Raw genomic sequence first — 15,998 nt, 5'->3', positions numbered from 1 at the left:
TGCAAATTGGCATAGGGCAAGTAAGATTAGAGATGAATGCGTGGCTCAAAGACTGGTGTGGGAGAAGTGGGTTCTGGTTTGTGGAGCACTGGCATCAGTACTGGGGAAAGTGGGGGCTGTACCATTGGGACAGTTTACACCTGAACCGCACTGGAACAAGTGTCCTCGCAAATCACATTATTAAGTAAGTAGAGAGGGCTTTAAACTAAACAACAGAGGTGAGGGATCAAGCTTGGGCAGAGGCAGTAATTCAAGGTGTATAGTCAAGACAAGAGAGCAAAGTAGTAATATGAGAAATGAGGGTTAGAGAATGGCAGGAAGGGACAGAGAAAAAAAACCTAAGAATACATCAACAGTCAAGGCTAGGTGTTACAAAGGTAGTAAAAAGACAAAACTGAAGGCTCTCTATATGAATGCACGTAGCACTCATAACAAAGTAAATGAATTGATGGCCCACATCATGGTAAATAAATGTGATCTGATAGCAATTATGGAGACGTGGTTGCAGGGTGACAAAGATTGGGTCCTTAATATTGAAGGGTACATGACATTCAAGAAAAATAGGAAGCTAGGTAAAGGTGGAGGGGTAGCACTGTTACTCAGAGAGGGCATTGGTACAATAGATAGAGATGACCTTGGTTCAGGAGATCAGGATTTAGAATCTGTTTGGGTGGCATTGAGGAATAGTAGGGGAAAAAAGTAATTAGCAGGAGTGGTCTACAGGCCCCCTAACAGTAGCCAGAGTGTAGGACAAAGTACTCAAGAGAAAATATTGTGTGCTTGTGATAAAGGGACCACAATGATCATGGGTGATTTTAATCTACACAAACTGGAAAAATCAGATTGGCAGTAGTAGACTGGATAATGAGTTTTTAAGAATGCTTTTGAGATAGTTTCTTAGAACAGCATGTTCTGGAACCAGCCAGAGAGCAGGTTATATTAGACTTGGTATTGTGTAAAAAGACAGGATTCATTAATGACCAAGGTAATCAGAGGTAGCAGCAACCACAATATCATTGAATTTCACATCCAGTTTGAATGGGAGAATAGTGGCTCTAAGACTAGTATCTTAAACTTAAATAAGGGCAGCTATGTGGGGATGAAAGCTGAGCTAGCTGAAGTGAACTGGGAAACAAAGCTAGAGGATAGATCAATAGAGAAGCAGTGGCAAACATTCAAGGGGACATTTCAGAGTATTCAGAATAAGTACCTTCCTACTTTAAAGAAAAATTCTAAGGGGAGGACCCACCATCCGTGGTTAACTAAAGTAGTTAAGGAAAGCATCAAACTCCAAAAGCATACAACTCTACAAAGATGAGTGGCAGGACAGATGATTGGACAGAATATGAAGAACAGCAGTGAATAACTAAAACGTTAATCAGGAGAAAGAAATTAGAATATGAGAGGAAGCTAGCTAGAAATGTAAAAACAGATAGCAAGAGTTTCTACAGGTACTTAAAAAGGAAAAGAGTAACTAAAGTGAGTGTTGGTCCTCTAGAGAGTGACAACGGGGAGTTAACAGTAGATAATAAGGAAATGGCAGAAGAAATGAACAAATATTTTGCTTCTGTGTTCTTCACTATAGAGGATACAAAAAACATTCCAGTAATAGCCACAAATCAGGTGGTAAACGGGAGAAAGGGACTTGGTGAAATGGAAATCACTAGGGAAACGGTACTGAGCAAATTGATGGAGTTGGAGGTTGGCAAGTCTCTGGGTCCCGATGGACTACATCCTAGGGTCTTAAAAGAGGTGGCTAATGTTAATTTTCCAAAATTTGCTAGATTCTGGAAAGGTTCCATCAGACTGTAAAGTAGCAAATATAACCCCTCCATTCAAGAAGGGAGGGAGGCAGAAAACAGGAAACCATAGGCCAGTTTTCTTGACGTCTGTCATGGGGAATTTCTTAGGACTTGAGGTTATAGCTGGGCACTTAGAAAAGCTCAAGGCATTCGGGAAAAGAGAAAAGAAAAATGGCTATGTGAAAGGAAAATCACGTTTAACCAATTTATTAGAGTTTTTTGAAGGAGTAACATGTGCAGTGGATAATGGAGAGCCTGTAGACGTACTGTACTTGGATTTCCAGGAGGCATTTGATAAGGTGCCACAGCAAAGGTTTTTATGGAAAATAAAAGCACACGTGTAAGAGGTAACATATTAGCATGGATAGAAGATTGGCTGGCTGGCAGAAAGCAGAGGGTATGCATAAATGGGTCCTTTTTGGGTTGGCAGGGTATGATGAGTCGAGTTCCACAGTGCTCTGTGCTGGGGCCTCAGCTTTTTATGATTTACATCAGTGAGTTAGATTAGGGGAGTGAACTCATGGTAGCTAAATTTGCAGGTGACACAAAGATAGGTAGGGAAGTATGTTGTGAAGAGGACATGAGGAGGTTGCAGATGGATGTAGATAGGTTGAGTGAGTCAGCAAAGATCTGGCAAATAGTGGTTAATGTGGGAAAATGTGAAATTGTTCACTTTGGCAGGAACAACAAAAAAAGCAGAACATTACTTAAATGGAGAATGGCTGCATAATTCTGAGGTGCACAGGGATCTAGGTGTTTAGTACATGAGTCACAAAAAGTTAGTATGCAGGTACAGCAAGTAATTAAGAAGGCCAATGGAATGCTATCCTTTATTACAACAGGGATTGAACATAAAGTAAGGATGTTATGCTTCAGTTATACAGGGCATTGGGGTGAAACCACATCTCAAATACTGTGTGCAGTTTTGGTCTCCTTATTGAAGGATGTAAATGCATTGGAGGCGGTTCAAAGGAGGTTTACTAGGTTGAAACCTGGAATGAGTGGGTTGTCTTTATGAGGAAAGGTTGGACAGGCTGGGCTTGTTTCCACTGGAGTTTAGAAGAGTGAGGGGTGATTCGATTAAAGTATATAAGTATATATGGCCTTGACAAGGTGGACATCGAAAGAATATTTCCTCTTGTAGGTGAGTCCAGAACTAGGGGGTATGGGTTTAAAATTAGGGGCTGCCCTTTTAAGGGAGAGATTAGGAGAAATTTTTTGAGGGTTGTGCGACTTTGGAACCCTCCACCTCAGAAGGTGTTGGAACCGGGGTCATTGAATATTTTTAATGTAGATAGATTCCCTTGCCAAACAAGAATCTAAGGTTATCGGGATTAGATGGCAATGTGGAAATTGAAACACAAGATGATCAGCCATAGTCTTATTGAATGGCGTAGCAGACTCGAGGGGCCGAATGGTCTACTCTTGTTCCTATTTCTTATGTTCTTTTGATTTTCTTAGAGATGTGGAGCTGGACTCAGAGGCAGATGTGCCAGCAATTAGGTGCTATTAGCGGGCATATTCTCACCACTGGCATATTTTGAAGGAGGCTGCTTCGGTGGGTGGGGGAAGTGACGGGGGTGCGGGGTCGTGACAGCAACCCACCAGCAAGTAACAGGTAACAAATTAGGCCAATTGTACATGGCTTATTAAGGCTAGTTTCCGGACACTACCTGGAATTTTCCAAGTGGCAGGCAGTTCCACCACTGAGGCCAAATCCCATTTCCCCTCCGGAATGACAGCCTGGCAACTGTGGCCACTTTTCAGTTTAAAATATTGGAAAGTCTTGATGTTCTCCGATCTACATTGGCAGTGTCCACCTCTGCTGGCCACCTATTGGCCCTCCAGATTGGGGAGATCACCCACCATCGTTAATTGGATGGGGCACCCAGAGACAGCCACCTGATTGGCCATCTCCTCCAAAATCTCCCTCTGGGTCCCGTTGTCAGCATTGGTCTGCATTTCATCCCAAAGGCAGGATTGAGACCAGAGAATGAAAATCCTGCCCCAAGGTGTGTTGTGATTAAACTGGACCCTCACAAATTCCCCTGATTTACAAGTGAAAAAAATTGGAAATTTCACCAAGATCCATTGATCTAACATATTTCAAACACCTCCTTCAACTCTCTTCTTTTCTATTGTCCTTTCCTCTGATGCAGAAGGAGTTAATAGATTTCTGTGTCTCCAAAATTGAAGTTTACTGCTCGGCTCCTTTCTGCTCCACTGCATCCTCAACTCTTTCCAAGTCCAAACCCACAATAGTTTCTGTTCCATCTCCAACCCAACCCAACCTGACCAAAACATTGTACTCATCAATACTCCTTCCAAACCAGCTTTCAAGCAAACAACTATCTCTCCTGAGCTCAGTGTTCAAATTACTTCCTTTCTTTAGGCATGCTTCCCCTTCTTAGTTTTCAAAACTGTCAACCATTACCTTCAATAGCCTACCTTCTCTGGAACTCGCCAACTATCAACTCATCTTCAATTTTCCTTTCTCTTTATGAAGCTTGAAATGTGACAAACCAAAATCAATTCTACTGGTTCCTGCACATTTGCACATTACTTCATTCTATTCCCCTTCCCTGGCTACTGAAGTGAACTTCTGTGCCCTTTGAATTTGAGCTGAACGTCAAACCCAACAAAGTCCATGACCATTTATTTCAATCTCCAAATAACTTAGTATATCCATTTCTCACCCACCTCCAAATAACAGAAACCTCCTCCACAACTTTGTCATCTACGAGATTGCCTTCAACACCTTCCTCACAAGAGTCAAGAGCTCCACCCTGCGCAAACTCCAACTCACCTAGAATACATCATCCACATTCTATCCTGTATTGAGGCCCACTCTCAAATTACCTCTGCTAACTTCTGGCTTCCCATTTCTCAGGACATTGGAGTTTCAAAATGTTTTATTTACAAATCCTTCCATAGTTTTGCTCAATGCAAACCATCCCATTATCTCCCCATGCTTTGACCTCTGCTCTAACATGCATTCCCATCTTTGCTCCACCTACTCTTTTGCTCAACCATTGGTGGTAGCTTTCTTCCATCTCATTGCTCTATTGTGGAATTCTCTTACTAAGTCCATTTGCCTCACTGCACTCCTTCAACCCTTCCCCTAATCTTTCCACTTATTCTAGCTTGGATCCAATGCCACACTGAGTTTTGGTGCATTAAAATCACATAAAAATGCATGTGCTTTGTCATTCAGAAAGGTACACTATCATGTAAATTTCAGTGGTAAATTCAAATCAATGTAATGGTTTTTAAAAGCAAAACTTGTGAAATATTTTATCTTAAAAAGAATTCCAGTATGCAGATGCCCTTGCTTCACCTTTTTCGTTACTGTCTCTTCACCCTTCCTGAAGGTGTTGACTGCTTGCTAGTGTACAACTTCACAGACAGCTCCTCACCCAGACAGCCATCACTCATGATTGAGCCATGACAATGGTTGGTTACAGGTCATTCAATCAAGGGGGTCTTTGAAAGTTATGCCCAAATCCAATCCTACCTTCATTAGCTGCATACAGCTATAGACGGCCTTTAAATATGGAAAACGTGCTTACTTAATGGATGTCAAGCAAAGGAGGGGGAAATCAGTGAAAGTTGTGCTTGAAGAAATGGTTTTAAAATGGATTTTAAGGAGAATTTTTTAAACGATGTGGTGATATTAAGGCAGAATGGTTTCTTGGGAGAGAATTCTAGAGCTTTGAGCAAGGACAGCCGAAAGCCCTACCAAGAGGCTGTCGTCGTTGGCTGTTCCTTGATTTGAGGATGAAGTCTACTCAGGGTCATGAGTTTCTGCCATGGGTCATCATGTGAGTGAATAGGCCAATTCTCAACCCACAGATCTTTGGGCACATGGGGCAAGATGTCCCATGAGGTAGTGGGATCCAAAGTGCAGGATTTCCTTCCTTTTCTTTTCTGCTGCCACTTTGCCTCATCATTAAGGCATTGGGACTCAAAAGAGAGAGATGGACAAGCTGTCACCATTTCGAATGATTGGAAGCAAGCTCCTCCCAGTCATTAATGTCAATGCAGTTGTTCTTCAAGGAGAATTTCAGAGTGTCTTTGAAGCATTTTCTTTGCCCTCCACTGGAACGTCAGCCATTTGAGAGTTGAGAAAACGAGATCTGGCGGGGGAAACACTTCCTGGCCATCCAGTGTCCAGTCTATCGAAGTTGATTTTGCAGGAATTTTGCCTGAATGCTTGTGGAGCTAACTTCAAGAAGGCAGTAATTTTTGTTCGACAGTCATTGAATCGGGAGGATGCAGCAGAGGCACTGCTGATGGAATTTCGCTAGCACTCTTATGTGTCACTGCCAGGTCTCACTGGGTACAGGGGTGTGTTGGCGACAACTGCTCTATACACGTAGCCTTCTTTTGATTAATGAGGTGTTTGTTGTCAAACACTCACTGCCGTAGTTTGTAGAAGGCTGAGCTGGCGCAGCTGATCCAATATTGGATCTCTTCAACAATGGTGTCCTTTTGAGAGAAGTGGCTGCCAAGGTATGGGAAGTTCTCAAAAGGAGCAATGAGGGAAGGGATATAAAGGAAGCAGAAGAGTGGAGGATGTATGCTGACATGTAGGGATGGAGGAGCAATGTGAAGCAAAAATGTGTAGATCAGGATCGAGTTCAATGTTTTTGGGAAGGAGAGAAAATCATAATCAGCAGTGGCAGGTATAATAGAGGAATGGGGCTCAATGCAAGAGAAATGGGTGTACAGCAACAAGAAATGGAAAGTTGGCTGATTATCCCTTGTCTAACCCAGGAATACTGAGGGTTCCTGCAGAGCCTTGGCAACCAACAAGCAGAGATCAGCTAACTCAAGAATAGACAAGCTTCTATAAATTGATAATCATCTCCTTGAATTTATATATTGCCTAACAGTAATTATGACAGTTGCTGATCCAGTCTTTCACTACAGATATCATTCAACCACAGGTAGCAGAGTTATAAACGAAGGATAAGGGAAATACACAAAGAATATGATTAAATAGGATTGAGGAACATCACATCCTTCAACCACGATGCCTATCTTCTGCCCAAGATAGCATGCACATGCATTACCATCAAATCTCTACATGCAATCATGTCATAAGTGACGTCCAAGAATAAATCTTTTATGACAGAATCAGAACACAGATTCTGAAACATAATTGTTACCTGTAGAAATAAGTGTAGCAGCTGTATATTTGAACAGATCGGAGGTAAAAATTCATACATTTTGAAAATCAGCAACAGAGCCGTCAATAAAAAAAATGGGAATTTTTGCATTGTTCTATCAAACCTTCCCAGAATCCTCAAGGTGTTTAAATCATTTTATTAGGAACGGCCTGTTCATTTTTGACAACTCAAACCTCATGCTGAGCACATGCTACACATTCTAGATAGGAACACAAATCCACATGGCTTACCTGCAACGATGATAAGTGAAAAAGTGATTAGGGTCAAGGAAGATCGATTGCAGATCATGTTAGCAACTAGCTTAAATAAAGGAAACAGCAACAATGCAGCCCAGAACAGCCAGTTTACAAGGACCCATGGTCGTTTTGGTGGTACAATTGGAGTGCCAGGGTAAAAGCCTCTTTTGAAGTATTCCTCCTGCAGCTTATCCTAGAATTAGAAACAGGATAGTATATTTTAGTGAAAAAAGTGTGCTTCTGAACAAAGGTTCATCTATTATATTGTTTGTACATCGTGTCTTAGATAGTTCTGGCCAACAGATGCAGCGTTAATGGACCAAATCATCCAGTCTCCAAAAAGGAGACCGGACGTATGACGAGATGTGTGCCGGGACTCTGTGGAAGTCCCGACATGCTGACTTACATTGGAATTGCCTGGGAAGTTTCAACTTCTAACGGACAATTCCCATGCTCCACAACTGTCTCTAGCAGGTTTAAGAGTCTGAAACTTGGGACAGTTCTGATGTACTTACCTGAATAGTTACCCAGGAAATGTTAGATTAAAACCTAGGGCTGAACTTTGCCCACATTGGGAGGTGCATTGGGCGGGCCCGGGAGCAGCCGTGAAACCAACTGCAATTTCACGCTGGCAGGCCAATTAAGGCTAGCCCAGCATGAAAAGCAGCTCCTCGCAGGTCAGGAAGAACCGAGCTGCGATGGGGGCTTGTCAGCTGTGGGGTCCAATGGCGACCCAACAGCCTGTTTAAAAATGGCCCAGGCAGCCCCTGGAAGGCTGCCACATAAGGACGTCTGTTCTGCGGTTTCAATATTGAAGTTATGGAGTCGAGTGTGGTTGGACACGGCAAGTGGGAGGGCACTCGGCCTTCCGCTTTTCTAGTGAATGCCTCGGCATCCCTGCTGGAGGAGGTGGTTGCCAAGAGGAACATCCTTGTCCCCAGAGATGGGAGGAGGTGGCCACCGACCAAGAGGGCATAGGAGGAGATGGCAGCCTGGGTGAACAGCCATGACGTGGTGCAGTGCACATGGGTGCAGTGCCGGAAGCGCTTCAATGATCTGCTACGCTCAGGAAGGGAGAGTACTGTGTTGGCATGGGTCAGTATGCCGAAGTGTTATGGTGTGGCTGCACCCCCACTCCCCACCGTGGACCTCAGCAGTGCTACAGTCTGAGTGCCAACTGTCAATCACACCAGAGCTGGCCAAGGGGTGAGCCCTGGCTGCTTGGACTGAGTGCCTTGCGGCTCGAGGGCCACGACTCAGATGTGCCCTGGGAGGTGTTCCTCAGCTGGGGTTGGCCAGGTTGCAATGGCGCTGCAGGTAGAGAGTGGACTAATCAATGCCCTTCTGTCCTTTCAGGAGAAGACGAGCCATAACCAAGCAGAAAGGTCACGTATAGGTGGAGGCCCACCCAACCTGCTGCCACTCTCCCGGTTCGAGCAGGATGCCCTCGAGCTGGAGCTACGGCACGATCCCCATGCAACCGGGCGTGGAGAGGCGGGGGTGCGAAGCAAAAGTAAGAGTGCAATGTACAGAGGTGAGACTCTCAGGTTGTGCAACCATTCTAGTGCAGTCTGCTCACTTATGAGAGCCTTGAACCTGGCGTCTGATGTTCACCAGGGTGGCTGGCATGCACAGCGACAGCATGATGACTTTAACTAGTGACATGTCCTTATCATCTCATTTGGGTTCGCCAGTAGGTGTCCCATCCGCAGACCCTGAAGGGACACCCCTGATGCCAGAGGACCACTGGGTGTCACTGTCACCTGCGTCACACCCACTCTCTGAAGCAGGCACCAGCACAGATACCAGCACCTTAGTGGGCATTAGTTCAGCGGCTAGTATCTCAGTGCACATTGGTGAGGGCACTTCACACTCGCTTGAGGTGCAGGCGCAATCAGAGTGTGTCCAGGGCGCCGGCAGTCGGAGGAGTGCTGGGGACCAGGTTGATGCTCAGTTGAAGGCTGATGATGAGCCTCTGGAGTCATCCATGAGGCGGCAGTTGCTGGACGTCCAACAGGAGATCCATGAGGGTATGCATGCCATTGTCTCCATGATGGAGGAGTCCATGCGGAGCGTGAGCACTGCATTGACCGTCATGGCTGGGCGCTCTGCCTCTGCCATTGACGGAGTGGTGACTCTCATGGAGAGGCAGCTCCAGGGACATAATGAGGGGCCCCTGGGGTTGCGCTCGGACCTGCAAACCCTCACACAGGCACTGGCCTCAGGAGGTCAGTGTCCATGTGGGAGATGGATGAGGTACCCAGTATCTCAGCTAGGTGTCCGTCCATCAATGGTAAGCAGGGAGGTCCATAGTGACCTCACATTGGTGCACGAACTGCCTGTCGTCTCTGCGGGCTCCTCTCAAGGCGCTCCAGGTGATGGCAGCAGCTCCTCCATCAGTGACCATGGCATCTGATGAGGCTGCGGCGACTGTGGAGATGCCAGCTCTACTGGCCAGAGGACGACTCCAAGGTCATCAAGGCCATCAAGACAGCAGGCTGTCTCCAATGCCAGTGCAAGCAAGAGGGGAGCAACTAGACGTAGGACTCGCAAGCGTAAGTTAAATGCACCATGAGCACAAGAAGCACAGGTCACGGGTGATTTTATGTTCATTTATGTTTAGTTAATGTATACTGGCCTGGGACTTAAGACCAGAGGTTGATGTAAATAGTCTGCACTTATCAAAATGATGTAAATCTGGTTTTATCATCATGGTCGGAGTATGCTTCACCTTTTTATTTTATTGGCGCAGAGTACGCCTGTATGTATTGTTGGATATACGTGGCTCTGAAATTTATTGCAAAAGGTACTGAGTGTTCTTTGTGTTCAAATGAAAGGGCTCCTTCAAACATCCGGGATGGAGGAGGCAGCCCTGGCATGCGTTTGAAGCTGATCTTTGGTAGCCTAGCTGAAGGGGCACTGGATCAAGGCATCCCTCATGTCCCTGCCTCCTGGAGGTTACCAAGGTCTGCCTCCATGCCCTCAGTATTCTCCTCAATGTGCTCATCTTACGACTCACCACTGGATTCATCATCTGTGGCCTGTGCAGCTGCGCCCCCTTCCTCCAGTGGGTCCCCCCTCTTGCCAGTGCCAGATTGTGGAGAGCGCAGCATGCAACCACTATCAGTGATACCCACTCTGAGGGGCATTGTAGTCCACCCCCTGAACAGTCCAGGCATCGGAAGCGCATCTTAAGACCTATGGTCCCCTCTACCACCACCCTTGTGGAGGCATGACTTGTATTGTAACGCTTCTCGGCCTTTGTTCTTGAGTGGCAGAGAGGCGTCATGAGTCACCTCTTCAACAGATAACCCTGGTCATCCAGCCAACCATCCATCCAGAAGGGCTGGAGCACTGAAGAGCCTTGGCACCTGGGAGTGTCTCAGGGTGTACGTGTCATAGGAGCTGCCAGGGTACCTTGCACACAGTTGCAGAAACTGCATCCTGTGATCACACACTATCTGAAGTAGAATCCCTTCCTGTTGATGAAGACACCCGGCTGACCGTCTGGTGCCTTGATGGTCATTTGTGCAGTCGATGACACCCTGGGCGCAGGAGAACCCAGCAATTGCTGAAAAGCCTCTGGCTCACTCAGCCTGGCTGGCATCGTCTGTATGGTAAAGAATAAAAGGTCAGTACCCATCTGAACAGAGCTTCTGTCACCAGCTTGATGCAACTGTGGACAGCTAATTGGGAGACTCCACATATATCCCCACTGAGCCCTGGAAAGAGCCAGATGCATAGAAGTTGAGGGCCACTGTGACCTTCAGGGCCACTGGCATGGGATGTCCACCCACACAGTCGGAGCTGATCTCAGGCCCGAACATCTGGCAAATGGAGGTGACGGCCTCTCGAGAGGCGGAGCCTCCTTCAGCATTGCACCTTGGGCATAGAGGTAGCTGCATCACCGCCTGTAAACCCTGGCAGCGGGATAATGGCATCTTCTGCAGCCCCTTCTGCCTAGGACTACCTGCTGGCCCTGCACCCCTTGTGCCTGCGCCTCTCCTCCCACAGGTCCTTCCTCTGGAAGCTGTATGGGGACATGTGACCTCCTCTCCCTCTCCTCAGAAGAGGTGCCCTCAGCTAAGACCACAATCCCCATTACCAGGGTAAAGGAAGGCTGTCTGATATCTTGAAGGGTCCACATGGTCTCAATCCTCCAGGGGCCAGGCAGACAGCAGTGAATCCTGAACTGAGGCCTCGATATGCTAAGAATGAAGCTCCGAACAGAGATGAAGCTACCAAATGCCAACAAGCAACCAGCTGCAAACTTACTCTCACTGGCAATGCTGCTGACTGTTTTTATCTCGCCCTTGGATGAGGTTTGAGGAAAGGTCAGCTGGCCACCTGTCCATTTTGCCCAAGCGACGAGCAGAAAATCGCACGGGCAATGAAAAATCTCAGACAACTGCATTGTTAAGGGCTTTAAGTGGCCTGTTAATTAAATGGCGCCACTCAGGCACCCACACGTGCCCACCAAGCAAAAGATCACGGGGGTACACAATAGAACCATAGAACACTACAGCACAGAAAACAGGCCATTCAGCCCTTCTAGTCTGTGCCGAAATATTATTCCGCTAGTCCCATTGACCTGCACCTAGTCCATAACCCTCCAGACCTCTCCCATCCATGTATCTATCTAATTTATTCTGAAAACTTAAGAGTGAGCCCGCATTTACCACGTCAGATGGTAGCTCGTTCCACACTCTCACCACTCTCTGAGTGAAGAGGTTCCCCCTAATGTTCCCCCTAAACCTTTCCCCTTTCACCCTAAAGCCATGTCCTCTCGTGTTTATTTCTCCTAATCTAAGTGGAAAGAGCCTACTCGCATCTACTCTGTCTATACCCCTCACAATTTTGCAAACAAATGATGTCAGGACTCCCACCCGACATCATTGCGCACTATTCTACTCTCGTTTGGGTCAGGCGCACGCCCGCCCGATGAGAGAAAAATTCTGCCCCTAGCCTAACTCCTGTGTAACTCCAGAGCTGAGCTTCCCCCGACCCTACTATGATCTGATGGAGTTCTCCAAGGGATGCTGTGTTCCATATTTCTGGGACAGCAGGGCTTGGTAGACCCCGGTAGAAAAAGCGAGTAGTAGCGGAATGGGAAAATTTCTGGACGCAGCAGCAACCTGATGATGAATGTCACTGCTCAGAAGATCCGGGCCAATATTTCAGTGTGTTATAACTTGTGCACAAAGTGGGACCACCACCTCTAAGACAGTCTTGTGCAATATCAATTAGCAAAGCTTTCTTCAGGCTCAAGATATACAATATACAGGTCATGGTACCATTTTGTTGTTGAAATGGATTTTATATATTTAACGGACAAAATAAAGGAACCATGGGGAAAGTCAGACTGAACAACACAAGTTTCCTTTATGTAAAACCATTTTCATTAGGGGACCGATGGGGTGTGGAGAAAAAAGTTGTCGGGGGTTGTGGGGGGGGGGGGTGGGTAGAGTCATCATGTTGGGATGCTCAGCCATGATCTCATTAAATGGCAGAGCAGGCTCGAAGGGCTGAATGGGTACTCCAGCCTCTTTCTATGTTCTTATTTTTTTATGTATAAGGATACCCAAATCCCTGCATTTACCGGTCTCTCACCTTTTTAAAAAATATTCTGCTTTTTCATTCTTCCCACCAGTGGATAATTTTACACTTTTCTCCACATTATACTCCATCTGCCATCTTGTTGCCTTGTCACATAACTGGCCTATAGCCTTCTGCAGCCTCTTGGCAATGTTCTCATGGCTTACTTTTCCACCTATCTTTGTATTGTCAGGAAACTTGGACATATTATTACACTTGGTCCCTTCATCTAAATCATTAATATAGATTAGAAATAGCTGAGACCCAAGCACCGATCCTTGCCACTAATTATATCCTGCTTTCCTCAAAATTACGTGTTTATTCCTAATCTCTGTATTCTGTTCTAGCCAATATTATATTACCTGTATATTACCTGTAGTAATATATTACCTGCAACCCCATTAGCCCTAATCTTGTGTAAAATCATAGGAATACATGGTTTTGAAACACTGCAATTTCTTAAACTGTGATTTAGCTGACAGCTCATTAATCATGGAGCAATCACACAATTGCTTTTCACTGAATTGTAGTTTACATCTCAAACGTTTCATTAAGAGAGTAAAGCACCACCACTCTGTGGCAGATCTGATAGATCATGTTGCTTTACATCATATTTACTCGATTCCCACTATTATTTGCATGATGTAATTTAACAGTTTTTTGAACCAATAATTTACCAACACAAAATTGGAGCAAGGAAAATAGCTTAGATTCAGCTAATTTTCAACACATCTCACCACAAAACAAACAACTGAGAAATGGCATAGCATTCCAACCTTGAACTGTATGTGAAATAATATTAATTAAACTTTAACAGAATTGGCATGTGGCAATTTAAACCGGATGCACTGCAAATAGTGATTTCACTAACTAGTTTAAGTACTAAGCAAACAAATATTTAACAGGTAATAAAACACTAACAGAAGGTAGATACATGGACCCAAAACTTAAATTTTGCACAATATCACAATGGTGAAATTCAGGATTATGAAATAAAATTCAAGAAGCATTGTTAGCAAACCGTAAAAATTAAAGTTCAAGTGGCTCGAAATTATAACTGTTGGGTCCCTGGGTCACGAAATAAATCCAGAGCTTTATTCCGATCGCTATTTGAAAAAAAAGGATTTCCTAGTGAACCAAAAAGGTGGCTGCTAAAAGTCACATGACCACAAGGTGGTCTGGGTGGTAGCCCAAGGAGTTACAAGAATAAAATGATTCTTTTATTTTCACGGAGTCCAGTGCTACAGAGTGGAATTGCTGAGAGTTTGTGGAGAAGAGTGTTTGGGGAGGAGGGGAAGGAGGTGCTCTTTTCTTTCTCATTATCTTTCTCAGACTGCAGGAGACCAGCAGTTGAAAAGCTGCACGAGAGGACCAAGTTTTGAAAACATCCAAGAGCGACATCACAGGGGGAACACAAGTTCATCAGTTGGTGAGAAACTGCTGTTGAGGGTCTTCAAGTAGCTGAAAATTAGAAAACGTATTCTTCTGAAAAAAAGGAGCTACTTAGATTTCAGCAAGAAACACAAGCAATGGGGAAGTAAAGTTAAGTCAAGGCCAGGTAAAATAAAGTAGTGCAAGTAAACCAAAGTAAAATAAAGTTAACATAAGGGAAGTAAATTGAAGCAATGGCAGGACAGCTTGCATGGAAAGCAAATGATCTTGGGCCCTATTTATGAGGTTAACAAAAAGGCCAATTTTATAGTGCGTGAAACTGCAAGAATCTCAACGCGTGTGTTGACCAGTGAAGGTAGGCTTGCGGTAGACTGTGGTAGAGAAGCCCCTGGCAGATGTCTCAACTAGTACAGCAAGGAAAGGGAATTCATTTGACTGCTCCATTTCAAAGGTGAATTTGAGTGCAAGATGGAGTCCATTAAGACTTGCAAGGGAATTATTACATGCCGCTATGGATTTAAATACAGCAAACGTATCATCCACATATCGGAAATATGCAAGTGGTAGAAGGTTAGGTGTCATTCCTTCGAAGGCATGTTTCTCATGGAACCCAACAAAGATGTTTGTGATAGCTGGGCCTGGAGGGCATCCCAAGGCAAAACTATTTATTTGGGCATGCATGGTGTTGTTAAAGTTGAACTTAACTACTCAAGTTGCCGAGTTCATAAGCTCAGTGAATACTGATTCATGCAATGGTAGCGAGTCTAGATCACCATGATATAGTGCTACAGTGCAAATATCTATGGCCTCCTTAAGTGGAACATTGGTGAATAGGCTAGCAATGTCAAATGAGCACATGGACACAACATTGCTATCGATGTGCAAATCCTGCATGTTCTTTGCAAACGTGAAGGAATCCTTCATCTTTTATCTGGAAAACTTGTTAAAAACTGGTTGTAACAATTCACCCAACCATTTGGCCAATTCATGCTGTGCAGAGCCAGTCACAGATAAGATAGGGTATAAAGGGACATCACTTTTGTGCATCTTGGGCAGCCCATACATACATGGAAGCAGCTAGCCGTGAGTACAAACCCTGTCATATATCTCACACAGCAGCTCATCGCTCAAGTCCAGCGAGCACTTTTTTGGCTTACTTTCGAGCAAGGCTGTCCGGTCCAGTGGACACGAATTTGGACACATCATTAAGAATGTCGTGCATTTTGTTGATATAGTCACGCTTGTTAAGAATGACTATTCCCAGCCCCTTGTCAGGTTTACTGATGTGTATGTCCAGGTTGGTCTCAAGGCCTCGCAACACTAAGACATTCGCATTGCATGTAAAAATCAGATTGGTCGTTCAGAATCCCACAACATGCATGTGCTAGATCAGCTAGGCGCACTTTCAAGGATTCAGCATCTTCAGTGGGTACTCGTTTGTGGCGGGATGGTTGGGAGCAGAGGAGTTCAAACTCCGTACACCCACCAAAATTGAAACCATTCGCAAGAACAAGCTCCTCACTTCAAGAGTACATGGTCAGAGCGATTTGTTACATGTTCAATGGCTTTGTTAACTGCTTCGCCAAACCACATCCGCTTAAATGAGTTTATGGCGCGGACGTGTTTCAAGCTGTTTATGTTTCGGTCATTTATTGAAGCAATGCAACGGCATAAACAGATCAAATCAAAAAATGAGAGAAATTTGCACACCTCAGACCAAGTGCAATGTAGGGCACAGCATAACTTAGTAACCTTATTATCAATCTCATCTCGCACAAATG

General features: G+C 45.0%; 1 protein-coding gene across 4 annotated transcripts in view; it reads right to left on the bottom strand.

The window, feature by feature from the left end:
• Positions 1 to 15,998, bottom strand: part of agpat4 (1-acylglycerol-3-phosphate O-acyltransferase 4 (lysophosphatidic acid acyltransferase, delta)) — a 192,942-nt gene that overhangs the window by 32,565 nt on the left and 144,379 nt on the right. For all 4 annotated transcript variants that reach the window (XR_013578660.1, XM_078556739.1, XM_078556741.1 and 1 more), the window contains exon 8: positions 7,225 to 7,423. Coding sequence is in view for 3 of the 4 variants with exons in the window: in XM_078556739.1 (XP_078412865.1) it covers positions 7,225 to 7,423 (199 nt within the window). In the remaining variant the exon portion in view is untranslated. The remainder of the gene's footprint in view (positions 1 to 7,224; positions 7,424 to 15,998) is intronic.

The sequence above is a fragment of the Cetorhinus maximus genome, chromosome 14 (assembly GCF_964194155.1).
Source record: "Cetorhinus maximus chromosome 14, sCetMax3.hap1.1, whole genome shotgun sequence".
NCBI lineage: Eukaryota > Metazoa > Chordata > Chondrichthyes > Lamniformes > Cetorhinidae > Cetorhinus > Cetorhinus maximus.
This window is presented reverse-complemented; position numbering and strand designations above follow the sequence as displayed.